The sequence below is a fragment of the Plecotus auritus genome (genome assembly GCF_963455305.1).
Source record: "Plecotus auritus genome assembly, chromosome: 10".
NCBI lineage: Eukaryota > Metazoa > Chordata > Mammalia > Chiroptera > Vespertilionidae > Plecotus > Plecotus auritus.
Window position 1 is genome coordinate 28990477 of NC_137785.1, and position 27267 is coordinate 29017743.

The 27267-nt window shown below is 59.4% G+C and overlaps 1 protein-coding gene across 1 annotated transcript in view; it reads right to left on the minus strand.

Annotated features, from left to right (window-relative positions):
• Positions 1-849: 849 nt before the first annotated feature.
• The window catches only part of PEPD (peptidase D), a 119290-nt gene continuing 92872 nt past the window's right edge, over positions 850-27267 (minus strand). Inside the window, exons 10-15 of the mRNA XM_080644309.1 lie at positions 22249-22317; positions 21150-21227; positions 11901-12049; positions 5143-5327; positions 1823-2014; positions 850-1340 (exon numbers count right to left, since the gene is read on the minus strand). Coding sequence (XP_080500435.1) covers positions 1203-1340; positions 1823-2014; positions 5143-5327; positions 11901-12049; positions 21150-21227; positions 22249-22317 — 811 coding nt within the window. The 3' untranslated portion in view covers positions 850-1202. The remainder of the gene's footprint in view (positions 1341-1822; positions 2015-5142; positions 5328-11900; positions 12050-21149; positions 21228-22248; positions 22318-27267) is intronic.

Here is a 27267-nt window from a genome sequence, read left to right on the forward strand (position 1 = left end):
AATCTGTGCACTAGCAGAACACCTTAAGAATTAGATGTTATAAATCTAAGAAACAAAGTAAGTGGTTTATTGGAACTGAGATTGGCCACATCACAGACACTTTTGTGTCACTGCCATTGGAAAAGTCAATCTGTGTTAAACCCTTTGGTGACTTCTCTAAAGGTCTCCAGCTTGGGCAACAGTTTCCCACTGCATCATGGCTTCATCTCTGATGTCTTTTCTCACATGCCCTTCACTGTGCTTGGGAACTCCTGGGCGACAGCTCTCAGGATACAAACCTGGAATGGTGCACAGAATTCTAGGAGCCCGCTCCAGGGGCTGGGGTAGCTCAGTGGGACCATGGGAGAACTGGGCAAGCGGAAGCAAGGACAGGGACTCTGCCGCTGTCAGGGACCAGGCCCAGCTGGCTCTGAATGGCGCAACCTCAGAGTAGCATTTGGTCAGTGGGCTTACATTTATGGAAGATAGATGGTTTCAGCAAAGATGGAAGGAACGAGAAAGCTCACCTTTGCATGGTGCTGCCTCTGTCTTAGGTGCTGTCACCTTTCAGATGCTGGCTTTGCTAGCATGTCCCTCATGAAAAGGGAATCAAGGACAAGGGGTCTCTGCAAGTCTTATGTTTTAAATAACTGTTTTAAGTGCTCCATAATTCTGCCCATTTCAGAAATCTAGCCGTGAGGCAGTAACTACATCAAAAAGGCCACCGGTTCACCTTACGGTGTGTGCAATGGCATGGTGTAGGACAGCTCCATGTGTGTCTGACCTGAGCCCGGGGTCTCTGTGACCAGGTCTCAGTGAACAGGCTCTTCTGCAAAGGGATAAAGGACAGAGGACACGTGCACAAGAGGCCCATCTTAGGAAACCTTTAATTGCAAATTTCACTCTGTGCATTGATTTTTGAGAAAAACAAAATACTGGAAATCTATCTTTCCTGAGCATAAGAATACAAATGACAGACACACTTTAGTGGCTACTAAAGAACAGGATTTTTTGTAATTAGCATTGTAAAAGCCACTGTCATTTAAACAAAGTATTAACAGATTAGGGTGTGATCTTATAGAAAGTTAATGGAAGTGTTCCCCCTGGGACACAGCACTATTTGGTGTGATCAAACGTCGGTGCTGGCATGTGATTTCTCAGCTCCATCGCTCGCTGCTGGCTGGCCAGTCAGCAGGCTGCCCCCTGGGCACTTCCAGCTGGCTCTACTTTGGGCCAGAGAAGGAAGTAAAGGCCTTGTCACAGCCTGCCATGCATGCTTCGATTTCCTCCACTGTGCGGGGCACACAGGTCAGCAGCTCTGTGCCACTGTCAGTCACCACGACGTCCTCCTCGATGCGGACCTGGTCAGACCGATGGACTCAGTGTTTCTGAGCTGGCCTCACACTCAAGATTAGAGGGCCAGACCTGCCAGCTCAGGCTGACCGCCACTGAGAGGGAGAAGCCCTTTCAGGGGAGTGGTCAATACTGCCTCTGACCAAAGGGGCCGGCCTCAAAGGCCTTTGGGTGACAGCTGAGAGGAAGGCTCATCCCCTGGGGCCATGTGCTCATGCCGCCTGCCCACCCTGTCCTTGCCCTTGCACCCTGCCAGGTGGATAGGAACCCCAGGAGTGGGCAGGGGTTTGCAGAATTTGTCTCTTCTGCTAAGGGCTGAGGCACCTGTGTCATGACAGACCACAGGAAAGGGCAGGCCAGGCCCTTCTCAAGGGGAAGTCAAGACTATCCCTCCTCTCACTAGGGCTCCTGTCCTGGGACAAAGAGGTGACAGGCAGCAGCTTGGGGTATTCTGGGAGCAAGGACACGGGGCCCATTGACTGGTACTTACCCCACCAAACCCACGGAAGCGCTGCAGAACCTCGCGGTTAAAGAAGCAAGCGCGCACCGGGTCAGCCAGGGCCTCGTCCAGGAGGTGGTCGATGAAGTAAATGCCCGGCTCCACCGTGAGCACCATGCTTGGCTCCAGGTGCCTTGCAGTGCGCAGGCTCCGCAGGCCGGGCTCATCAATGCGCTCCACGCCCTGCAGTGAGAAGGTGAGGGACACCCTAGCGAAGCTCCCCTCTGCCCACGCAGGCGTCCTGTGGGAAGGCTGGCTCCAGCCTGTGGTCTGGCTGCAGTGGCAGGGGCGGCTTTGGGACTGAGCCCCCCTGCAGCGCTGTGCACAGGCACTTCAGAGGAGACCCTGTTCTCTGCACACACCCCAGATCTTAGTGGCCCTGCCCGTTACTCTAAGAACTGCCTGCGGGAGCCCTGTGGACACCACATGCACACACACAGGGCAAGAGGCCCAGAGGGCTGGCTGTCCGGCGGCCCTCACCTGGGCCTTCTCCGCACCAGGGGAGCAGAAGCCAAAGCTGTGAAGCCAAAAAAGCTCTTAAGGAGGCTGCAAGGCAGCCTGGGCTGCATCCCTTCTTTCAGGCAGCTCAGTGAAAACGAGCCCCAGGAGTGCTGGGCCCGGCCCCCAGGCCAAGTGGATTTTCCATGTGGCCTTCCAGGGGGAGGGACAGGTGCTGCCATCAGGATGGGCCTGCCAACACCAGCTCTGGCGGGTATTTGCACAAATGCACGCGTATTCCATGTACATGGCTCTTGCCCAGACTCTGGGCTACCAGCTCAGCCCTGGGCAACGGCTCCCAGCCCTTTAGCTCCCTGCAGAGGCATCCCCTCCCCGACATGACCCAGCCTGGGCCCGTCTTCTCACATGGGTGTAGCTGACAGGGCTGCCCGGCTATGAGGGCAGGTGGTGCCTAAGACACTTGCAGAATTTCCCCATCTTCCCCAGGTCCCTGAGGCAAGGCCTGGGAGTGAGTGGGCAGCAAGCAAGCTTTCTGGTCAGGCCGTGAGCGTGCCCGGCCCCGCTCGCAGCAATCCCCTGCAGCCCAGCTGCTGGAGACGGAGCTGTCACTTCTGACTGTTTGGGGGCCAAGAACATCAGACTTCAATTAGTGGTTCATGTAAGGTAACCAGAAACAGGCTGGCTCAGCCTCCATGGCTGGGCACAGGAGGAAGGCTGTGACCATTTCCATGAGGGCAGGGACAGTGGGGCACAGAGAAACTGGCGAGCACAGCCACTCGGACCTGGCATGAGCCCTGCTGGGATGGAGGTGAGGAAGGGACACAAGGCACCGTGACCCCTGTGGGTCATGCTCTGGGCACAGAAGCCTGTCTGGTGGGGTACCCAGCCCCACAACACTGTTTGCCTTGAGGGGGAAGGCAGGAGGGTGGGGGACTTGGAAGGGTCCAGTCTGAAATAGCAATCCTGGTGCCAAGTGACTGGGGGGTATCTCCTGCCCAGAAACTGCTTGTCAGAGCTAGGAGTCGGGGTCTCTGCTCTTTCCATCTGAAGTCTGTGCCTGCCCTGGGCTCCCCTACTCCTGTCCCTTACCTTCATGCTACCCCAAGTGTCTGTCCCCTTTTTTCACTCCAAGGTTGCCAAAGCCAGGGGCCTGGCAGAGGCAGAGACCTGACAAGGTCATGTCCCAGCTCCCCTCAGCTGCTCTGGGCCCATGCAGAGCTGTCCCACGGACGGGCGGACAGGAGGGGTGATTTGCTTGAGCTTGTACTCAGACAGGCTTCCTTCCCCAAATGTCAGGTGAGGAGAGGGAAGAATGGCAGGGATCCCTGGGGGGCACAGTCCAGCAACCACTGCCCCTTCAGAGCATTCCTGCTCAGGAGTCTGCCCCGGGGGCCAACAGGACCGGCCAGAGCAGGGCTGGGAGGACAAGGCTGGGCCGAGTGCAGAGCAGATCCCGCTAGGGAGAGGCCAAGCCTCCAGACCCTCTGGCCCAGGGGCTCCAGCCTTTTTGGAGGTGGGGGGCCCTGGCTTTTGCCTGGCCCACGCGGGGTTACACCCAGGCAGAGGGCTTGACAGGGCCTCAACTTTTACTGGGCTCCGAGCAGAGAAGACCCAGATGTGTCTGTAGGCCCGAATAAAACAAATGACTTTTATAGGAAAAGCCATATTTTTTCCACAATGTTTATCTGTCAGAAGAATAGACTGAGCACAAAGGGCTGCTTACTGGAAAAGATGAAAACAGTTTGCTGCCAATTTTCTCTGGTGGAAAAAAAGTGCTTTGGCGACTAATGAATAACGAACCTCAGTTACAATGTCTGGAAGGCCCTGCTCTTGGCTCCCTGTACACAATGTGATGGATAGAAATTAGGAAATTAAAACTGATTTTGTTTCTCCAAATTTAACTGTTTACACTTGAGGAAAAAATAATTGAATAATAATGCTTCTCTTGAGCAATCCCCCCTACCCCCCCAAAGTCGTTCTTAGTGCTTTCAAAATACCCTGCAGCCAGCAGGCCAAGCCTAGTCTTGGCTAACTGGCTGGTGGGCCCCAGGGCGTGCACTGGTTGCACAATCAGCCCCTGTGCCGTGGGCACCAGGCCAGGCGGCAGGGCCGGGTTCGCCCCCACCCACTGGGACCTGAGAGGCTGCAGCCACCTGCCGGGCAGGGCCTCCCCAGGGCCCTCTGGGTGGTCCTTTCGAGGATCAGTCAGTAGGAGGTGGATGGGAAAGCCTAGCTGGGGACGCCCACACAAGCCTCCTCCTGGCCAAGGAGAGGAGGAGGCCACAGGGGCATGCTCGCCCAGGGGCCTGGTTGGTCAGAGGGTGCTCCAGGGAGGGTCAGGGGGTCTGCTGCTGGCTTGTGAGGGCACTGGGCTCAGCTAGTCCCAGGAGGAACCAGGGCCAGCCACCAGCTGGTGAAGCCCTATTATCCTAGTCTGAATGAAGCCAGAGGCAGGAGGACATGACGAGTGCAGTGCCAGCCCCATCATTAAGACCCACTGCCCTGTGGGGACCCCATGCATGGCACACTGACCACCTACCAGCCTTCAGGAAAGGCCACACCCAGTGCACTGCCCAGGGCTCACTGTGCAGAGTGCAGCCACTGGCAGGTCCTGTGAGGCGGCCACTGGAGGAGGCATGCTCACAGAAACTCCCGCCTTGGCCTTGGGGGTGTGGACACTGTGGCAGCAGCCTGGAACAGGACCAACCAATAGGTGGAAGGGGAGGAGGGGCATGGGCCTTGCCTGACTCACTGCACTCCAGCTGTCTCCCAGAGCCCTAACCCACCCTGGGGAGTTCAGGCTCAGCGACAGCCCACAGGCAGGCTACTTGGGCCGACATGTGGACACTGACCTCTGGGTAGCCTCCCACGTCGTGCACATCAATGCCCAGGAAGTGGCCGAGCCCATGAGGCATGAACACGGCTCCCAGGTGGGCCTGGACCATGGCATCGATGCTGCCACTCAGGATGCCGATGCGGGCCAGCTCCTCCAGGTGGATGCGGTCAGCCAGGCGGTGCATGTCAGGCCACCAAACGCCTGTGGCTCAGGAGGAGGCTGCAGTAAGCTGTGGAGACTGGTGGCCTGGCCAGGGCTCCCCAGGGCAAGATTTGGGGGACACAAAGCCCTCACTGGCTGAGGCGGGATGTCCTGAGGTGAGGGGCAGGGGTGATGAGGCTGGGTGCCCTCCATGCAGGGCTTTGCCAGCCACAGCTCTGGAACTTAACTTCACCTTCTCCACTGGGTCCTCAGAGGCAGGCTTCTGTCACCCACGACCAGGGGCCTAGACAGGTCTGCTCCCAGGCCATGCTATCTGTCCCTCTCCCCGGCCAGTGTGTGCTTCAGGGGCCATGGGATCTCAGCCAGGTCACTGGGCATCAGAAAGAGCTGAATGTCCCCATCAGTGGGTGTGGGGGATAGGGGCTGCAGGGAACCCCAGACAAGGCTCAGGCCCAAACGCTGCTCAAGAGCCTCAGGCTGTGGGGCCGGAGGAAGCCATGGCTGGGGAGAGGGGCCCTCCTGCAGCCGCCACCCCCTCCTCCACGGGGTGGAATGTCTCTGGAGCCACTGTAGGAGAGCCAAGGTTTCTGGGGTGAAGGTGCAGCTGGCACAGCCTCACGGGCTGGCTGGCAGGGGTCTGTGACCATCTCTGTGGCAGCCCAAACATCCAAGCCCCAGGCTGCTAATCAAACTCATCTTTGCCCCACATTTCTGGGGCCAAGGTCTCTGTGGAGAGCGTTCCCAGGCACTGCGTTTCAGGGTGAGCAGGCTCTCCAGGGCTCTGTGGCTCAGCCCCGCTTGGATCCCCAGGGGCCTTTGGGGGCTGCAGCCTGGGGCTTTTGGAGAAGCATGCTCAGCCCTGCCCAGGGGCTCCATGGAGCCCCACCTTTAGCCTTGCTCAAGGCGCTCAGCACAAGCACTACATAGGGACCTAGGCCAGTGAAGTTCCTTGCCGCTCCTCATGAGGGCTGAGTTTGGGCAGGCCACGTGGCCCCAGGACGCCCAGGGCCAGGTGGACAGGTTGGGGGCCTGCATCTTTATACTGTGCTCTGGTCACAGAGGTGGTCAGTACCGGTCCATATAACCCCTTCCATGTGGCAACCCTGGCCTCCAAGACCCCACTATTCCCCCTGCCCCCACAGCTATATTCTGTTCTCTGTACAACCCATCACTGTCGATCTCTGCTGTAGGCGGGCAGCACTGGGATCCTGGACTGTGAGGGCTGCGCTGGTCCCTCGCTGGCCACGGCTGGGCCCCCAGGATCTGGCTGGGCTCAGGGCCCTGAACCTCAGAGGGCAGACGATTGCTCGAGGGGTAGAGAGAGATGGGCCACAGGCCAACACCTCTCAGCCACTCGAGGTAGGCACCAGTCCCCCAGGTGGGGTTCCCTCCCCTGCCAGAGATAGAGGCCCCACAGTTGGGATCTTGGGTGGGTGAAGGCACAGGGCTAGTCCAACCTCTTGGGTCCCCAGGATCCAGACTCTGAGCAGGTGGGGGGGTGGGGGTTGGCACCCTGGCTAGTTCACACGGCAGTGGCTGCCTAGGGCCCAAGGTGCAGGGAGACCAGGATGCAAGACACCAGGCCTGTCCCTGGAGACAGAGGGCCTCCGTGGAGCCCAGCCCTGTTCTCCCCACCTTGGCCCTCGAGGTGCCGGGGTGGGGGTGGTGTCCTGGGCTCTGGAGTCTGGCTACTCGCTCTGTGGAGGGAAAGCCCAGTCTGCACCCCTGCTGGGGCCTTTTCTTAATGGTATGGCGTCCTGAAACCAAAACCTGGGACACTGATGCCAGCTCAGCTGCTCCGTGCTGTGACCAGGGCAAGCCTTCACCTCCGAGCCTCTGAGGCCGCGTGGTGCCTGGAGAGCTAGTGCAGAAGCACCTACCTGGGGACTGGATCACATTCCCCGCCAACTGCCATAAGCCACTATTCACCCGTCACTTGTGTCCAGCCAGACCCTGGGTCCACTTTCTGTTAACTCGTAGGCCACAAGTTGGGTCTGCTTCAGCCTTGGGCCACTGTTCTTCTCCAAGACAGACAACCTCACCTCCTGCTCCCGCTCCCCAGGCAAGGCCACCCTGTGCCAGAAGCACACTAAGGTCTTCCCGCCTCAGGCCCTTTGCAGACCGGGCCTGACCTGAGAGTCCTCAACCTTGGGGACTCAGCATAAAAGTCAGCTTCACCCTGGAGTCCTTCCCCAGTCACTCTCTTCGCTGTCCCAGTGATTTTTCTCCTTGCTCCTAACCCCCTGCCTCACTGCTCCTCCTGTGTCCTCTAGGAGAGCGATGCCCCACCCTCTGACCCCCGGGCCTGGCAGAGTGTGTGCCAGTTCAGGGGAGAATGCACTGCCTGTTCTGCCCTAAGGTCTGCTCCCGCCAGAGGCTCCTAGCCTAAAAGGGCCCCCAAGCAGCTCTGCACACTTGGAAGGCCGGCCCCTGGGCTGAAGGGCATCCTGTGTGGTAGCCGATGCCCCAACCCCAGCGCAGTGCTGTCTCTTTGGCGGAGGCCTCCCGATGCTAAAGGAAAGCCCCCAGAAGCAGCCTGCCTTCGGACCTGGCCAGCTTCCACAGTGGGCCTGGCCTCGGCAGAGGGGGATCAGGTATAAATCATGCTTGTGCTGGCAGCTCGGCTCCTCTCCTGTCCTCGTGGCCCCTTGTGGGGCCGGACGTGTGGGCCCAGGCGGTCCCCATGGCGCCTCTAGTCTTCCTCGCCTGCAGGCCCTCGGGGAAGGCCTTGTACACGGCGCTCTTGGCCGGGAGTGAGAGTTTCTGCCTGTGTGTGGTTAGGGTTGTGACAGTGACTAAACCTCCAGCAACTTGGCCCAGTGTCTGGCCCGGATGGTGGTTACGACACCCACGGCCAGGGCAAGGGTCCCTGAAGTGTGTGGAGGCTGCTTAGGGGTGGGGTGGGCACAAATGGAGGGGGTCCCCACCGCCTGGGCCCAGCCCACAGTTCGAGGCCCATGCCCTGACTCCTGGGCTCCCTGCGCCTCAGAAGCTCACAGCCCCATCGGAGCCCACACAGCCCAGCCAGAAGCCCTCATAGGTCCCCCAAGCCTGCTCACACTGGGGACACCACATTGGGGGGTCACACTGCAGAGACAGGTGCCATCTGCCTCCAGCACACACCAAATCTTGTCCTGTTGTCCCAAACATCTCCCGAATCTGAAGCCCCCCACCCCTCCTGTACCCCTGCTGTTTCCTTCCCATCCCCCACCCCCTCACCCTGCCTAAGGCCTAGACACCAAGGCCACCTCTTTAGAACACAGGTCAGATGGGGCCAGTCCATGCCCCGAAAACAGAGCCCCGAGTTCCCCAGCCCAGCTTCCGTCTCCAGCCTCACCCCTCATCCGCTCCTGGGCCAACAGCGCTGAGAGCTGTGCCTTCCACTTGTTGCTTCCTTAGTTGGGACCACCCCTCCAAGGGTCCTTCCTTCCCAGACTCACTCCCATTCCTCCTGTGGGCCTCTGCTGAAACTTTCTCCAGGAAGCCCTCTCGGACTGGCCTCTCCTGTGCTGTTAGGGCACAGCACACTGGCAGAGCTGTGCCCTGGTTACAGCCTCTGAGTGCTGAGAGGGCGAGACCTGTGCCTGCTCCATGCCAGGTACACGTGTGGCCCGTGTATGAACCCCAGCTGTCTTTGTGGCTCTCTTGCAGCCAGCGCTGTCACCTCATGGGCCGAGTTTGGATGTGCACCCACCCCACTCCTCTGTGCACTCAGACCCCAGGGTAACCTCTAGGTCTGTGCCCCATCACCTGCCTGTTGACTCACAGGGACCAGACCCCAGTATGTATGCAGAGCAGCCCCAGGTCACCAGCTGGTCTTCTGTGCCCACCTGGTCCCCCTCAGACCACACCTTGCCCTGATGGGCTGGGAGCCTGCTGGGCCTTCTGCTGGGGCTGGTTCCCAGAGCCTTAGCGGCATCCATCACAGCCTTGGGGCCTCCTGCCCAGACTGTGACAGCCTGGGGGCTCAGAGGCCCTGAGCCAAGATACCCCCCCACCCCGCTCCTCAGCTGCATCCTCACAGTCACTTCCAGACAGAGAGCTCACTTCATGCTAAGACAATGGCCCTCCAGGGATGATATATGAGCCAGGCCCTGGGGGGTGCAGGAGGGGAGGCTTAGGGCAGGGGTCCCAAGGCAGGCCCTGTGGGCTGCAGGGAGCTGCCTGGCAGGCTAAGCTGGCCCCGGGATGAGGGCCTCCAGCCTACCCCCCTCAAACCCCTGCCTGCTGCCAGAATCTCTGGGGACCCACTCTCACTGCCGAAGTGCAGGATAGTCTGTGCCCAAGTTGCAGGCGCCTGGATGCTGAGTTGAACGCGGATGTCTTGCTCAGTGTCCTTGTGGTCCCTCCCCCTGCACCCTGGCAGAGCGCCCCGCAGGAGTAAATGAGGCCAGGGTGGGCGGGAACTCACCCGCTGTCCTATAGGAGCAGGAGGGCTTCTTAGGCCAGAGGGACCACACAGGGCCCAGAGGCAGCCCTGCCACAGAGGGCACCTGTGGTCTGGGTGGTGCGCTGTGCCCCGACCTCTGTCAGCCGACCCCCACGTTCCTTGCCATCTTTAAGGAGAGGCCTGAGGGGAGTCCAACCCCTGCTCCTGCCCCACTGAGGGAAACAGAGCCCACAAAGGTGCCTGACCACAGGCCACGGGAGCCACGTGGGCCAGCACAGCTCCCGGTGCCCTTCTCACCCGGCCACCGCAGCTCTAATAGCACCCTCTCCTGTTGTCTGGCCCACTCGGAGCCAAGGCACTTCCCATAGGCAGCCAGAACCCTGACACCAGGGGCAGAGCCAGAAGTGGGGGCAGCTGCACACAACCGCACAGGTTGTGCGTGGAATGACAAAGGGGTTGCTCTCGTGCGCTGAGACACAACTGCTTCTACAGACCATGAAGGGCCCCAGAGCCCAGCGCGTGGTCTGCACAACCCGCGTGGGAGCCTGGGGGGCGGGGCTCAGGAGGCGGTTCCTGCAGCTCCAGGCCAGGGTGACCAGGGTGGGTGGTGAACAAGGAGGGAGAGGGAGATGCACTGGGTGCTGGGAAGTGGTAGGTGAGGCTGCAAGAGACCTGGGTGTTTAAAGGAAACCTCAGTGCTCTACGGTGACTGGAGGGACTGGGTCTGCCCAACAGCCCAGGCAAACCCTTTCACTGCCTCTGAAATGCTTACATAAACGACTGATGCTGTACTCATCCCTGGGGTGAAGAAGGAGTGTGAGGAGAGGAGACAAGCACTTGGGGTGGCTGCTTCACAGAGGCCGTGTTTACAGGCAAAGGGGGGGTGGTGCATGCCGGCTTAAAGGTCAGAGTATGGAAAGGTCACAGCAAGCACTTCCTTCTCCCCAAGTGGTCTGTCCTGACCCAGTGGTCTGTCCTGCACCTCCTCCGTGGACTTGAAGCACATGCGAATCACTGCCTCCTTCCTCTCACAGGAGGGGGCAATGGCCGCCCCATCCTGCACTTGTCTTCACAACAGTCCCCCGGGAGTTACCCCACAGTAATGAGGACAAACTGCTACTGAGAGGAGGCTGCTGCTTTTTAAACAATTAGCACAGATGCTGTTTGCTTATGCAGCTGCTAAGCCAGGCAAGTCCCGTCAACATTGTCCCCCACAGAAGCCGACGTTTAGGTTTCCTTGTCCTTCTTTGGGACATTTCTGAGCTCCTTGTCCTGGGACTCATCTGATCACCAAGCTCTATTCTCGTTGGACAAGTGAGGGTGTGAAGTGGGACCTGGCGTCCCCCCAGCACCCCTTCCTGACTCCCCAGCTTCTAACAAGGGGGGAGGAGGGCTCCCAGGGCAGGCAGGGACCACCCTGCTCACAGTGCGCCTCCTCCAAGACAGTTGCTGAAGGCCCCTCAAAAGCAGGACTCGGCTGTAAGTCACCCCAGCAACTGCCTGTGGGGCCACGGGCTGTGGAGCAAATGCTGAGCCGCCGGTGCTGGGCCTGCAGGAAACCCAGTGGGGCTTTCACACTTGGGCTCAGGATCTCTTCTCTTTCCTTTTTAAAATGAAGTCTCCTCAGAGGGATGCAAATCTAACTGCCACAGTCCCACTCAATTGAGTATGAGCTCAGAGTCCGGCCTTCAAGGCCTGTCACGGCCAAGTCCCCCATGGCCCTACAGCCTCTGCCTATTTCCCTGAATACTGGAGGGACACTTGGTGCCCTCCAGACCCAGCTGCAGCTGCTGGCCCTGGGCAAGAGGGCACTGCACATTCAACCAGGTGCCAGTGTCCAGAACTGGCCACGCCCTGCCTGCCGTGAACTCCGCGCTGGGATACGGCAGGGAACGTGCTGACACCCCAGTGGCCGTGCTGACACCCCAGTGGCCGGGCAGGCAGGGGATGTGCAGGAGGTCAGATGGCACACGGGGCAACCTGGGCTCAGCTGGCTTGCAGCTCTGTGCCTGTGTGGCCGCCAGGCCCCTGTTCTAGGCGTGGCCCTGGGGACCTGACACCCCCTGAGCCTTACTGGCTGCTCATGTGAGGCGGAGATAGACTCATAATGTCAAGTGCTGGACCTGCTTCTCTGTGGTGCCCCCACATCAGAGAGCGGGGCCAGGCACATGGCCGCTTCCAACCCCACGCCAGGTGGTCCTCCCGCAGGCCCCCTGCCTCACCCGGCTTCATGGAGCTCATGACGGCATGACAGCTCCGCAGCACCGCCTCGTAGATGGCCTTCTGGTCCTGGGTGAACTTGCCATTGGCAGGAAAGGAGCACGTGATGTCAGAAGCGAAGCAGTAATACTCGCCGCCCATGTCAAACAGGCTGTAGGGAGAAGAGGGCATGAGGCCACTGGGGTGCTCAGGAACACCCTGCCCATCGCTTTCCTCCCACCCGGCGCTCAAGGGCAGCGTCAGGGGGCTGAGCCCGAGCCGTGTCGCGCTATGACTAGTTCAGGCAGCAGCTGGGGGCCTCCTACCCCAGTGTCTTCTCACGGTGCACGAGCAGCAAAGGAACCCTGCCTGTCCCGGAGACCTCTGACCCCAGAGCAGGAAGACCCTGTGCACACCCCTGCCCTCCAGCACCTCTGCTGCCCAGGCCACTGGATGCTCGGCTGTGGAGACTCACTTGGAGAATGAGGGAGGGAGAGAGGTGTCCCCAGGACCCCTTCTCCACCTGCCCTCCATGTGAAGATCCAGCAGACCCTCCCAGGACTGCCCTGCTCCCGGCACGGAGCATGGCTGCAGCCAAGAGGCAATGCACATGGGCCTGCACAGGGCCCTTAGGACGGATGCACCTGTCTGACAAGGAACACGGGCTGAGATGCACCACCTGCCTCCCGCAGGCCCCAGTGTCTCAGTGAAAACCCAGCCAACAGGTCTGCTTCAGCTCCGGCCAGAGGAGAGTGTCCCTCTCCCTGCTGGGATGGGACAGATGTGCTCTGCAGGGCCCGGCAGAGGGAGAGCCACCCTATCCAGCAGGGTCTTTCTGGGGCCTGGCCAGCCGCACACCACCCTTGGGCTGCCCAGAGCCCCAGCATTCCCAGGGGCAGAGCGGGACCAGCAGGCCTGGAGCAAAGGAGTGGGGACAGAGAGGAGGGACAAGGCCTGGAGCTGCAGCGTGAGCCAGCAGTGGCAGGTCGGCTGGGACAGATGGGCCGGCCGCTGAGTCAGGAGAACAGGCCGCGATGACCTGCCCTCTGGACATCCCGTGACAGGGCCCCGGTGCACCGACGTCAGGAGTGGGCCAAGCCGTGCTCCCACACCCTTGCTGCCAGACTGTGCACACAGGGCCCCCGGGCCTCAGGACCCTCCCCCTCCACAGTGGGGTGGGACAGAACATATAGGGGCTGCTGGGTCCAGGCATGGCTCTCACTGGGCCACCAGGCTGACTAGGGCCCCGGATGGAAGGAGTAGGGTGCTCAGACAGAGCGCCCCTCCCCGTCTTGTCCCACTGGAGCACTCGGCAGGCTGCTCAAGGCAAGCACAGGGTGGGCACCCACCAGCCCCTCACCCTTCACAGGGTCGGGACCAAGCTGAGGGACATGGTTTGGCCCAGGCCTGAGATCCTGCTGTGTCTTCAGGGCCAGCGGACCACAGAGCCAGGTGGAGCTGAGATGGAGGGGCTGGCGTGCGTGACTGGCTGGAGCCCCGCTCAGTTTGGTGCCTGGCTGCCAGCTCCCTGTGGGAGCCGGTCTGCAGCCACACATATTCTGGGAACCGAAGCGAGCGCAGGGGCAGAGCCGTGCCTTCCACTCCTACAAGGGCCTCTCACCCAAACCCAAATTCTAAAGGTCAACACAGCCGCTCTACAAATGTTCTAAAAGCTGCCTGTGTCTTTGGGGGTCCCTACCCCACACGGTAGAGTGGGGGACTCCAGCCCAGCTCGTGGAGCAGGGGGCCAGGCCACGTGGCCTGACAGGCAGCACCAAAACAGATTTTTAAAGGAAAAAACCGAATGCTCAGGATCCCTGAATATTGTGCTGGAATACAAAGTTCCTAGCTGGGCACTCTTTAATCTCCCGTCTTTTTCCAATTGCAAAACACCACAAGCAATGTCAACAGTGCAAAAAGCACCAGATAACACCTCAGGTGACCAAGGGCTGGGGAAGGGCCCCTAGCAGCATAGCAGGGGAACTGTGGGTTAGGTCCAAGTCACAGGGTCGAGGGGGCCCTGGGCCTCACTCGAGGTGACCCACCCACGCCCGGTGTGGGTGCCAGATGATAAAACAGAGAGGCCCTGAACAGAAACGCCCAGGCCCCTGTTCCCCAGGAGGCTGCAGAAGCCACAGTGTCTGGGCCAGCCGCTCCCTGCAGGTCGACTCCTGCCCAGGGCACACTCCCCCAGGGCTGGCTGGGAAGATGGGCACATCTTTCCTCTAAACTACTGAGGCTCTGAGTGAGGGGCATCAGCTGAGAGACCAGACAGAGATGGGTTCTCCTGTCCTGGCTCTAGCACTTGGCCTTCAGAGCCTCAGTGTTCCCGCCTTTAAAATGGGGACAGCCACAGTGCTGCAGGTTTGTGTCCTCTGGGGCCAGCGTGCAGGCAGGCATGGGACAGAGCTGTATGGGGCCAGTGTCACCCGGGAGCAGAGCATTTTCATCCGGGTTCCTTGGAGGCAATAAAGGAAAATGGTTTGTGGTTTGTTGTTCAGAACATGCAGGAATGGCCTGAGTAAGACAGTCAGGAGCGTGGGGGACACGGATGCTGGGGCCACATCAAAGGGCGCCCTGCAGCAGCACCCCGGGCGCGGATCTCAAAGAAAAACAGAAATTGCATTATTTAAAAAACCAGGAAGCCCACAGAGCACACAAATGCTATAGCATCTAACAGTGAAAACTCCCAGGCGGACCAGACGACTGAGTTCCCCCAACTCTGCTCAAAGAACATGGGGTGGCGGGTGCATGGGGGGACTCGCCGGCCTGGCTTTATCACTGAGATTCTCCAAGACCTCAGCTATATTTTTTGTTTTAAAATCATCCGCTTTCTGGAGAAGGAAGTGTACAAGCAGCCGGCAGCTCCATCCTGCCCAGCGATGCGCAAGCACGGGGCTCAAGTCTATTTTCGTGCTCTCAGTTCCCTATCTTTCTGCTTAAAAAAAAAAAAAAAAAAAACAACACCCCCCACCTCCCCAGAGTTCCTGCACACATAAGTTATTCAGATTCAAGCCATTCTGGAACCCAGGGATGAAAGCCATCTCTTTTATAAATCATCTCCCACCAACTCCTCTGTGTCCACTTCATCCGTCCTCTAACGCAAGCTGACGATGGAGAATTCAGTCATACTTTGGCTCAGCCGAGGACACAGGGTCCCTCCTCTCTGGCTGCCTGGAGACACCACCAGGAACCCTACCATCCTTGGCTGCGTGAATGTGTGTGATAATGTAAGACATCTGGGGAGATATTACACATCTCCAAGCAACATGCTGGCCTCCCGTTCCTCACATGTGTTCAACTGCTTCTATTTCTGGCTGGGATGAGAGGTTCTGTCTTCCGTTGGCTCCTCCCGGGCAGCTTCATGCCCGGGCTACCTGCCACCACAGGCCCACCCAGCCCCTCCCCAACCCCTCAGCTCCCTCAGTCCCACTGCAGGGACCAGCCAGCCCACAGGCAGACGGCCTACAAGCTGACTTGGCCAGTGACGAGGTTGGGAGCAGTTGGGGGAAGGCTGCAGTGCTTACACAAGGGCCACTCTGCACTCAGCGTGTAGCTTCATGTTAACCTCCCGAGTTGTGGCCAACACTCGCTACCTCTCACCCAAGACTGATGTGTACACGCACATGTGTGCACGCACACACCCAGCCCCGAGGACAGGAGCATTTCAGATCCCAACTTGCAGCCACCCAGTGTGCGTTCGAGGCCAGGCCAGGGGATTTCTGAGCAGCAGGAAACCCTCGCTTCCCTTCAGACCTTAGCGTGAGACAGAAAGGAAGGCGCACCGGTCACTTCCAGCTTATGTGCCGCAGTGGGCAGCCCCTCCAGAGAGGCCCCTGAGCCAGCCGCCCACGCCCAGCCAGACGCTCTGAGTGCCAAGCCCAGGTGTGCCCGTGTGGCAAAGACCATCACTGGAGTCCTGGAGGTTCCCTCGGGGCCACAGGCTGACCACCAAGTAGACCTCTCCCCAGTACCTTCGGGCATCCCTGCTCCCCAACCCAGACACGCGAGAGTGCCCCCGAGGGGCAGGAAGACAGGAAAGTCAAGCAGCAGCTCCCACGGCCAGCAATCCCAGCACACTTGGGGGCAAGAGCAGGCGCGGGCTGGGGCCTCCTGTGTGTCTGGAAAGAACTGCGGTCTGTTCTACAGGGGACAGGGCAGGAGTGCAGCAGCAATGCGGGCCAAGTCCCCAGGAAGGACACTGCAGGGCACCTGGCCTGGTGTGTGGGTGGGATCCAGTGGCTGCCCACCCCTAGGGCTTGCTGCCTCCGCAGCACAGTGGGGCAAGGGCTGGGAGCAGGGCAGCGGCCTCCGTGGGGGCGGCAGTGAGTCGGCGTCACGCGCGCAGCACATGCCGCGCTTCACTTTTTGGTCAGCAGTGTCCCGTGGTGTCTGTGAGCACCCGGGCCGTCTGGACCAGAGCTTTTCACACTGGACTGTGAAGTCATCTGAGTGGGGTGTGGGTAAGAAACATAAACAGGAAGGTGGAGGGGCCTGGGCTGGACTTGGCCTGGCACCAGGGAGCAGGCCTGGGGGTGACACTCATCCTATAAAGCCCACTGGGGCATCAGGCACCAGGAAAAGAGGGACGTGGAGACCCCCCACCCCAGCCCCTGGCCAGCTGGGGAGGAGCCCCCAGCCCCGACTTGCACTTCTGCAGGCTGCAGTGCGCAGACACCAGCAGGTATCAGACCAAGCGGCCTACAGGGTGATGGCTGTCTGTGACGGAGCTCAGGCTGCTGTCCACAGACAGAGGGGGCAAGTTGAGGGTGACCTTCCCAAGCAGTTTAAACTAATGTCCAGTCACATACAAGCTGTGGAATTAGCAGGGAACTAACTTGAGAGAGGGGGCAGGAAGGAGACAGCTGGTAACAGCGCTATGAGCAGGAAAAGGGTGGCCCGTTGGGAAAAGAGCCTGCCCTGGCCATGACCCCTCATCTGCCGGAGGAAAGGACAGGGCAGCTCGGGGCAGCTGGTAGAGAAGGGCTCTGATGCCACCTCAGCTCGGGGATGTGCCATGGGCAGCAGGAGGAGCAGCACATACAAGCTACATGCCGGCCAGGGCTCAGGGGTCTTCAAGGGAGGAAACTGGTAGTTCTTACACATCTGGGCAGAGAGAAGTGGGGCTTTGGTGGACATGGGCGGTGTCCCCCTCTTCACTGGTCAGCAGGGCAAGGCGTGTAAGAGCTGGGACTTCAGGCTGCCCATAATCGGGGAAGGAGACAGATGGGGCCCTCGTCCCACGACAGGGCTGGAGCACGAAAGGCTGGCTGCTGAGTGTGGGGCTGGGACAGGTCTCTTCCCCTAACTGGGCTGGCCACACCCCTCCAGCCCCCAGGACACAGAAGACCAACGCCAGCAGGGAGAAGGCCCAGCCCACATGTCCCGAGACTGTGCTGCCCTCTTCTGGCAAGTGCTGGGAGGTCTGGCTCACTACCCACCAGCCACATCCTGCCTGCAGCTGGGCAACCCAGGCCTGCAAATCCTTAGATTGGGGCTTTGAAGGCTCTGAGAAGGGCCACAGGGCATCCTACCCCAGGGACCACTCCTCCACATGATCAGATGGAGGTGGTAGGTGAGGAGGGGTGTCCCAGCTGTTTTCCAAATCAGAGCCCATTGGAAGCACACCTTCCCACCTCTGTCCCGAGGGGTGAACCTGCTGACGGGACCAGGAGAGTCCGGGTGCCAACAGGGTTGGCCTCAGATCCCCCAAGTCCAGCACCAGAGTGGGCCCCACTCTAGGTGCACTGCTTCCCAGTGGATTTAAACATGGACACTGGCTCCCCCTAGTGGCTCACGGGCAGCATGCCAGTTCTCAGCACCTCCACCCACTTTGGAGGCTCCAGTTTCCAAGGCCCAGGCTGTTTTGGGAGGACTAGGCAAGTGCAGGAGGGCGCAGAGGGGGGTGCGGGAGATAAGGAGCTGGCATGGGGTGAGGTGTGGGCCTCGAAATGCTCTGTGCAGCTCTCGGGTGACAAGTCTGAGGTGGGGTAAGAACTTACAGGCCCCAATTTCCAGGGTGCTCACTAAGGCTGACAGAGGCCACGACCCGGCTCCTGGGAAGCTCCTGGTACTGAAAGGACAGAGGTGTGGGAGGTGGGCCTGGACAGATTCAGGCTCCACCTGGCACACACCCAGAGCACAGTTAGGGGGCTGAAAACACAAAACAGGCACACCACGTGACTCAAGGGCTATCTGTGAACACACAGGCTGGTCGCTCTCACCTCCAGCTTGTCTTGGAACCAGCTGCTGGAGCACAGGTAGGAGAGGCCCCGACCTGCTGGCTTGGGGGAGATGGCTGCTATGCTGCAGCTCTTACCTGCCTAGGGCCACGCTGGGCCAGGCTCCACGCTCAGCACTACTATTACTGATTCCTCCCAGAGCTACGTGCAATGTTACCCCCAATGATGACAGAGAAACTGAGGCTGAGGGACGGCCACTCAGCAGGGGAAGGCAGGGACTTGAACTGGGGACCCTCTGTGCTCATTATCATGCAGCCCCGCCTCTCTCAGGCTCCCTGTGTGTGTATGTGTGTGTGTGTGTGGGGGGGGGGGGTGTCTAGGACTCTGGGGAGAGGGTTAGAAAGGGCTGGTGCACTCAGCACCCACTCCCACTCCCCACCTTATCCGGTCAAGTCTGACTCTCCTGGACCAGTTCCGCCCCCCAAACAGCCCCTGTGTTAAGATATCTCTGGGGCATTTTTGGCAGACACCGAGGGACTGGGACACAGAGCGTCACTGCTCTGGGAGACTCAGCTTCAGGAAGCATTCTGCACTCTGCTCATATTTTGGTTTCACACCTTATGATGAAGTGCCATGGCTTTTATGTTGGGATAACAGTGATTTATTATTTACCAAATGCAGTGGGTGCTCAACAGATCAATTTCAATAAAACAATGGCTTATAAACGCTGCCAGCAATCTGGCCAAAGCAGTAATCAACAAAACATGTTGTTCTAAATGTTTCATAATAAATTGACTATAATAAACTCATAATTATTCTACTGGCCACATTTCAAAGTTGGCACTAGAAAAATAAAATCACCAATTTGGGCTTGGCATTAACATCCAAGTGATTCCTTGGATCACTTCTGTCTCTAAAGCTGTGACCAGGAGACACAGGTGCCAGTGCTGCCCAGGAGGGCTGAGGGCATAGCACCTGGGCTGGGGGCAGAGGGGGTCCTCTGATGTCTGCTGCGCCCTGGTCAGCCAGGCCCACCCCACGGGGGCCACCCCAGGATCAGAGCTGGGACCGGCTCTCCTGGGGTGAAGACACTCCCTGGGGCAAATCAAGATGGGAGCGGAGAAGCAGCCACTTCCTCTGGGTGTGCCGGGCTCACAGAGAGAAACACTCCCGCCCTCCGGCTGGCCAGGGTTGCTCCGGAACAGCTGGGACCATTGTTGTGGCTGGTCCCAGACCCTGCCTGGGGCCTGGCTTCCCACGTCCAGTCCTCCCAGCCAGAATGGGCCACAGAGTCAAAGAACATCAGGAAACATTACAGGAGTCCAGAGTCCTTGAAGAGGCCAGGCAGTCTCTCCTTGGGGCCAACAGGGCTCAGCAAAGGCCCAGGGGGCAGGGCCGGCCCCTCTGTTTCCTCAGTCACCAGCTGAGCCAGGTCTGAGGCAGCCAACCCTTTCCCAAACCCCCTGGCCCTGCACTTGGACCTGGTCCTCTCCTGTGTCTCAGTGACCTTCGCCTGCACATGGTCACTCGTGGGAGCAGAGTGAGAAAATCTACATCAACAGATGCCTCTGGTGCCAGGCCCAGGGGAGGGCCCTGTCCGGGCTGCTGCACGCCCTCGGTCCGGGGATGATGGACACTCAGAGAGGGTCACAGAGAGCAGCAGGGCTCCTGGCCCAGGCCCCCGGGGAGAGGGCACACGTGGTTTCTGCGCCGCGCAGTCCCGAGAGGTGTGTGCCATCTCCATTCACAGACGTGTGAACCGAGGCTCAGAGAAGGCACCACGTGGCTTTGCTTCCTTCCTGAGGGCTGAGCTGGGCTCCTACCAACTCTGGCCTGAGACAGACTATCCCGTCCAGCTACTGACCCCGGGTGACTGAAGAGACTTGACCACTCAAAAGCGAGGTATGCCCTGTGGTAGGGGGACCGTGGGGCAGAGTGGGTTCCCCAAAACACTTGGCAGTGACAACTCAGAGCACGCCTCTCAGTTCACGGTCCTGATGGACATGGCTGGGGATCCCCGGGCACAGGCTCCCCACTCCTTGCTGTAGGGCTGGGTCACACCTGCATGAGGCAGGGGTTTGGAACTCCAGCTCGGGGACGGACTAGCAGGGCACACACGGAGAGGGAGCCTGGCACTGCCTGGAAGCAGGCGCGGGGAGCCTTGCTCAGGTGCCTCAGCAGCAGGATGGAAAGGCCCCAAGGACCCGGGAGGGACAGTGAACACGTCCCACTCTGCCCCTCAATGTGGGTCCATGACCACGGCACGATGCCAAAGGCCACAGCAGGCCAGCCTGTAGGGCGTGTGGCCTCTGGGCAACTCTCAGAAGCCCTGTGGCGGCTGGGACTGGCCCGCCTGACATCTGGGTGGTGAAGAGTTCAGGGGGTGGGGGGCTGGTCCAGGTCCGAGAGACACCCACAGACCCCTCCCAAGGCCCAGAGAAGAGGCCCAGCAAGGTGGGGCCCAGGCCCAGATGTGCCCTACACACGGGGTCCACAGGCAGGATCCGAGGGTCCGCCAACAGAGAGGCCACGGAGGGCTGGAGCCGCGGGTCCCGCCCACACTGCTTAGTCATGGCTCCACGAGGAGCTGGGAGCATCAAACTGCTCAGAAAAGGCGTGTGAACAGCCGTGTGGCAAAGCAGCACCTCTGACCTCCTGAACTAATGGCTGCTTATGCCCAGGGTCCTGCGGCCGAGGCTGCCAGGTCTCAGAGGGGCAGAGGTGCCCCGTTCCCAGCACCGAGACAGAGGTGTCAGTGTAGTGGCACTGATGCAGAGGTCAGAGGGCAGGGCCTGGGGGACAGTTCAGGCCCTCTTCAGAGAGCCCGCTGTCCCAGGGCCCCAAGGACCTGCCCCAGCCCTGCAGCACCAGTCCCCGCCCCTGGGGCTCCCTTGCTCCTGGAGAGGGGGCACCATGTAGGCCAGTGCCCGTGGCAGAGGAGCCTGGGCCCAGAGCAGGCCCGGCCGCGCTGCGGTCAGCCCTCGTAGGGCGGAACCCAGAGGCCTGTTTAGTCACTCCTGAGGTTGGGTCCCACGTGGCCCTGCTCTGCACACCGAGCTAGGACAGGGCAGCTCGGGCGGCCTTACTCACCACATGTCTCCATCCCGGATGGTCCGGTCGTTGGGGGCCCCGGCATGTCCGTAGTGCAGGATGGCCGAGTTCTCACCACTGCAGAGGATGAGGGAAGTCAACAGCTCAGCCTCACCACAAGCCCCAGGGCTGGGCCCCAACACATGCCCCGTGGGCAGGACTATACCTGAGGCAGAGGCCCAGGGTGGCTGGTCAGGCCCACAGCCTGAGATCACCTACAGCCACACATTGGGGGGCAGCCTCTCGGCTTGAGAGGGCCCTCCTCCAGGGCTTCCCTGGTGCTGCTGCTCGGGCAGGTACCGGGGGTGTGGGTCTGATGAAGAACAGAATGGGGGGTGTGGGGAAGCCTCCTTTCCCGGTGGCTGAAGGGACAGGGGAGGCCTCCGGGGAGGGGCCTGGGCTGGGTCGGGCTGCCGGGAGTCCTGCTGGGACGCAGACAGGGCACCGGGCCTCTCGCTTCTCTGCTCAAGAGAACGTTCCTCATGAGCGATGCCTTTAAGAAAAAAAGGACTTTTCTTCTGTCCAGAGGAAAAAAACTCACCTGGGTGTAATATTTATGGCCCTGTTTGGGAGTCTCAGGAATCATAAAAGTAGAAATAATGATTTTTCTCTCTATCTACCAGAGAACATTTCCAAGGACTGACACGTTCACATGTATTATTCATGTGCCGAGGACGTGTGCATCGCCGGCTCCGTCCTGGCTGAGTGGGGCCAGACCATCTGACCAGAGAGGCAGGGGATAAGGGGGCCACCCACAGCCAGGACATGCCCCTCAAACACATACCTATAAACACATACACACACACGCACGCACACACTCCACACAGAAGCCCAACATGCCAGGTGTGCGCCTGCGTGGGAGGGGTGAGGCGGCCAGTGGTGGCCAGACTCCCTCCTCCACGCAGCACTCCCAGAGCAGGCAGAGTCAACCTCCACTCTTGGGGCCTAGGAGGAGAAGTAACTTCCAAGCTTAGGTGGGCACTGGGCATGGGCGTGGGGGTGAGCAGGTGCATCTAAACTGGGGAACGGGGGGGGGGGGACCCCTCCCTTTCCCGTAAGCCTTCCACAATCATCCCCTTGTGGCAGGATGCCCACTTACCTGCCGCAGATGCAGGTGTAGGAGCTGTGGCGCATGCCGCCCCGGGAGTAGCAGTAGTGCTCAAAGAGGCTGCAGGAGAAGGGAGATGAGTCAGGGTGCTGAGTCATCACAGCCTGCACGGCCCCTGTGAGGCCTGAGCTCTCGGGCATCGCTCTGTGAGGCTGCAGCTGAAGTCCAGGGTCAGCCACAGGCCACAGAGCAGAGATGAGTGCGGAGGGAACAAGGCCAGAGGAGCTTGCCACCTGCAACACTGTGGTGCTGCCCAGCCTGCCAGGCCCATCGGAGGACAGGCCTGGCCCTGTGGGGAGATAGGCTGACGTAGGGGCCACAGTTTCTGAAGGGCTGGAGGTAGTATCTCCCTGTGACTCCCATGTCCAGTGGCCACACCCCGCCACTGGGGGGGGGGTTGGGCATGGCCAGGGAGGAACACAAAAGCTCTCCCAGCCCCTGCGCTGGACTCACCTGGGGCCCTGGGCCTGACTGCAGGGAGGGGTGCAGGGGAAAGACAGCAGGACCTGCTGGGCACTGGCATGGAGGATGGGGGCGAGGGACATGCAGAAAGAGCAGGACAGGGCGGTCTCCAGGAAGGTGGAGAGAGGCAGGGCCTGGGTGGGGCAGGCCTTGCTTCTCCGGACTTGGGACAAGCCCCACCAGCCACACCCACACCCACACCCACACCCACACCCACACCCACATCACATCAGCAGTGCTGAACCCTTAGAAGCCAGGATGGCAAAAACTCTGGGGAGGCTAGGATGCCACCCCTCCCCCCACCAGATGCCTTAGGAACTGGGAGGGGGCTTGTCTCTTCGTGGGACCCAGAGCTCCAAGGGCCCAGGCTCTACAGAACCCAGCCGGAGACCGGGCAATGGTGGGGACTGCTCTCACCCCTCCTGAGGCCTGGGCAACAGCTCAGGCCCTGCCCTCCAGGTGGCCCTGCCCTGCCCACCCACCACCCAGGCAGGGGGACCAATCACAGGGCTGTGCCGCCTCCACCCCTCCTTTCTGTCTTCAGAAGCACAAAGGCCCTTCGAGCATTGTGGTGAATCTGCTCTGACACTCTAGGCCTATTTTAGAGAATGTCTATATGGAGGAGTCTAATCTTCCAGGCACTGTAAACACAAATTATGTATAACTAGAGGCCCGGTGCGGGGGGGGGGGGGGTGTCTCTCAGCCCAGCCTGCACCCTCTCCAATCTGGGACCCCTCGAGGGATGTCCGACTGCCGTTTAAACATCCCTCTCACAATCCAGGACTGCTGGCTCCCAACTGCTCGCCTGCCTGCCTTCCTGATTGCCCCTAACCGCTTCTGCCTGCCAGCCTGATCACCCCCTAACCACCCTCCCCTGCAGGCTTGATCACCCCCAACTGCCCTCCCTTGCAGACCTGGTCCCTCCCAACTGCCCTCCCCTGCTGGCCATCTTGTGGCGGCCATCTTTGACCACATGAGGGCAGCCATCTTGTGTGTTGGAGTGATGGCCAATTTGCATATTACTCTTTTATTAGATAGGATTAGATAGGATAGAGGCCTGGTGCACGGGTGGGGCCCGGCTGGTTTGCCCTGAAGGGTGTCCTGGATCAGAGTGGGGGTTTCCTTGGGGTGTGGGGCGGCCTGGGCGAGGGGCCTGTCGTGGTTTGCAGGCCGGCCACGTCCCCCGGCGACCCAAGCGGAGGCCCTGGTATCTGGGGTTTATTTATCTTCTACAATTGAAACTTTGTAGCCTGGAGCGGAGCCAAGCCTCCTGCTCGCTCAGTGTCCGCAGCCATTTTTGTTGGGATTTATTTATCTTCTATAATTGAAACTTTGTAGCCTTAAGTGGAGGCCAAAGCAGGCCAGGGCGGGTGGAAAGCTTGGCTTCCTCCATTGCTGGGGAAACCCAAGCCTCTTGCTCTCTCTGTGGCCATAGCCATCTTGGTTGGGTTAATTTGCATACTCGCTCCTGACTGGCTGGTGGGTGTGGCTTGTGGGTGTAGTGGAGGTACGGTCAATTTGCATATTACTCTTTTATTAGATAGAATTGTTACAATCGGGTATGAAGCAGTTGCTGGTGGGTTCGATCGGCTTTCACATTTGCCTTATGACCCTCATGGCTGGGTATCTGTGAGAGAGATATTTCCTCAAGAGAAAGAATTTCAGGAACTGCCGGGGAGGCGAGGAGAGCCGCACGTTCCCGGTCATGGCAAGAGCACTCAGCTGGCTGCCATTGACTTCAGCCTCAGTCCCAGAGGCTGTGGGGAAGGCAAGACCAAGTCACAGTGGGAGGAGAGTGGCCACAGACTGCACACTCCATCGGCGGAGCCCTGGGCTTTGAGAGAAGCTCAGACAGAAGCAGACCTCAAGGTGCATAGCTGTTCTCGAGGTGATGGGGACAGCGGGCCTCTGTTGAAGCCATGGACAGGCAGAGAGTGCGAAGGAACAGGCAAGCAAGTTCCCCAGCAGCCAGAGGAAACAGGGCGGGGCTGGCTCCCTCCTGCAGCCACTCTCAGCAGCAGGCATTGCTCTACTGTGTAATTTACTCAGAGAAACAGCCTTCATCGCTTTCTTTTATGAAAAAAGCAATTGAGAGTAAGAGGTACAGCTTGTAGAAGCTCCAAACTAAGGACCAGCTGACCCATCTTTCACCCACAGCCGCCGCCGCACCGGCTCATCTCCCCGCCATGCGGACACTCCCACACACCCACAGGGAGGGCTGAAAAGACGAGGGAGTCGCCACATGCTGAAAGTTTACAGGATCTGAAGTTCTTCAATTTGGACTTCAGCACCTAATTCGTTTTAACATGAACTTTCCTAACATGATGTGAGGACAAGCATGGTGTGAGCATGATGTGCTTTGGTGGCAGTAACAGGCGGCTGCAATGGGCCCATGCTTTCTGCTCACACTCCTCCTGGACTCTCTCTCTGGGCCTTGGCCTGGCTGTGGACACGGGGAGGTGCCCGAGTTCGGGGGAAGGTGTGGTGCCTCAGAGGCCTGTGGAAGATGCAAGTCTGACATATTTCTGACTTTTGAGGGGTTGGGAGAGAGGAGTGGACACTCTACCAAGCATGTCTTGCAATCCATATGGCTGACTGGAGGCTCCGCACAGCTCGGTCAGCACTCAGCAGGCACAGTCACAAGGATACACTGTGGCGGCAGAGCCACCTGGTTCCCACGGGAGGCCACAGAGACCCTCCAGACCTTTACACAAAATACGGTAAACTGAGCCAGACGAGGGCGCACCACAGGGCCTACGCTCTGACTGACACAGCCTATGGCCAAACTCAGTCACAATGACATGAGGGCAGAGCATGTAAATGGAGACCCACCCCAACACTTGGAGATGCTGCATGAAATACAATCAGCAGCGGTCACAGGACAGGAACAGGGAGGCCGGAAAGGAAGGGAACCTGAGGGCCTTAGCTTCATGGCCATGTGGAGACAGCAGCAAGACCTCGGGCATACGAGAGGTAGGGGGCTAGACCTGAGCCCCACCCCCACATAAAGTTGGGGCCCTGGCAGGGGTGCACCCTCAGCAAAAGTGTAGACTTGGGAGAAAATTCATGAGCATCACAGGAGGCCATCAGGAAGCCTGACTGGGCTCTGGGGAAAATAAAAAACATTTCCTCAGATTTGATAGCACAGGTCTGTCCTCCATGCGGTTCAGATTCAGGTGTGAACTACCTCATGGTTTGGAAACCCCCATGCCAGGAAATGAATAAAACAGTCCCTGACTGGTGACACCTGGAGCACCGGGCAGGAGCAGACACAAAACCAAACTGGACATCTGCACCCTCGACCCAGGCCAGCCAGGATCTGCACACGTGCGTGCACACACACGTATGCACACACAGGCATGCATACATGTACACAACACAATATACACATAAACATGTACACACACATGCGTACACATATACACACACATGCATATATATATCCCACATATACTGAGCATGAACTCACAATCCGGAAATAGTTCACAAGAGTTGTCAGACACAGCAAGCAGCAGGCTTAGACCCCCGAGAACTTCTGGTAACAGAATCCTCAGATGGAGATGATCCACACATAGAAAATAATTAATACCTACAAGTACCGTTTGATAACAGGCCAGGCAGATTTTATGAAGAGCCAGCAGCAGGAGGGGAGGGTGGGGTCTGCCCATATCCCTGTCCCACCTCACAAACACCTGCTGCTTTGTGGTCCCTGAAGCTTTCCTCCCGTGGCCGTTCTTCTAATATCCTTGCCTATAAATTTCTCACAAGACACGGGTAGAGAATGCTCTGCATCCAGGCATAAGTGAGAACCTGAGAGTAACCTGGAGAGTCTGTGCTGTAAGGAGGTGACTGGTTATTGTTGCAGCGGCGGAGGGGCAGGCCCATCTGTCAGAGTCTGGAGATGACTGATGGGCAGGGACAGTGGATTCTGGGGCCCAGACCTGCAGGAACCGTGTCTCCAGGGACAGCACGACTGGGCCTCCCTCTGGGCCTAGCTCCTGCCCCTGAGGTTGATCATCTGATGAGGAGACAGACACACCCTATAAAATCACATCAGCTGCCCAAGATAAGGGCAGAAGGGCTGCCCTGGCAGCAAGAATCCCGAGCTATCAGCACAAGCGTGAGCCAGCCAGGGAGGTCAGCAGGAGCCACATCGCCCCCTCCCAGGCCAGGCCTGGATGCACGTCAGGCTGCCAGGAGGCTGGGCCAGGAACATCAGCATGGAAGGGAGGTGGGCAGGGTGGTGGAAGCCACTGGGCTGAGCAGAGGGCCCAGGAGAGCGGACAGTTAGGACACAGGGATATGAATCTGGGCAGGGGCCAGAGCGTGGGGGCTGAGGTGTTAGAAACTAAATGCAGTGTCTTCCTGGGCCCGGGTGGCAGCCCAGCCCGCTGTCAGTGCAGTCTCCCTGGATGCCTTTAGGCCTGTGGGTTCCCCACTGCCTGCCCTGAGCCTCACACACAGCCTCCTGGGGCACTGCTCAACACTGACACCAAAGCCAGCACTGATGCTCTGCCTCTTACCAGCGGTATGTATGGCTTCTCCATG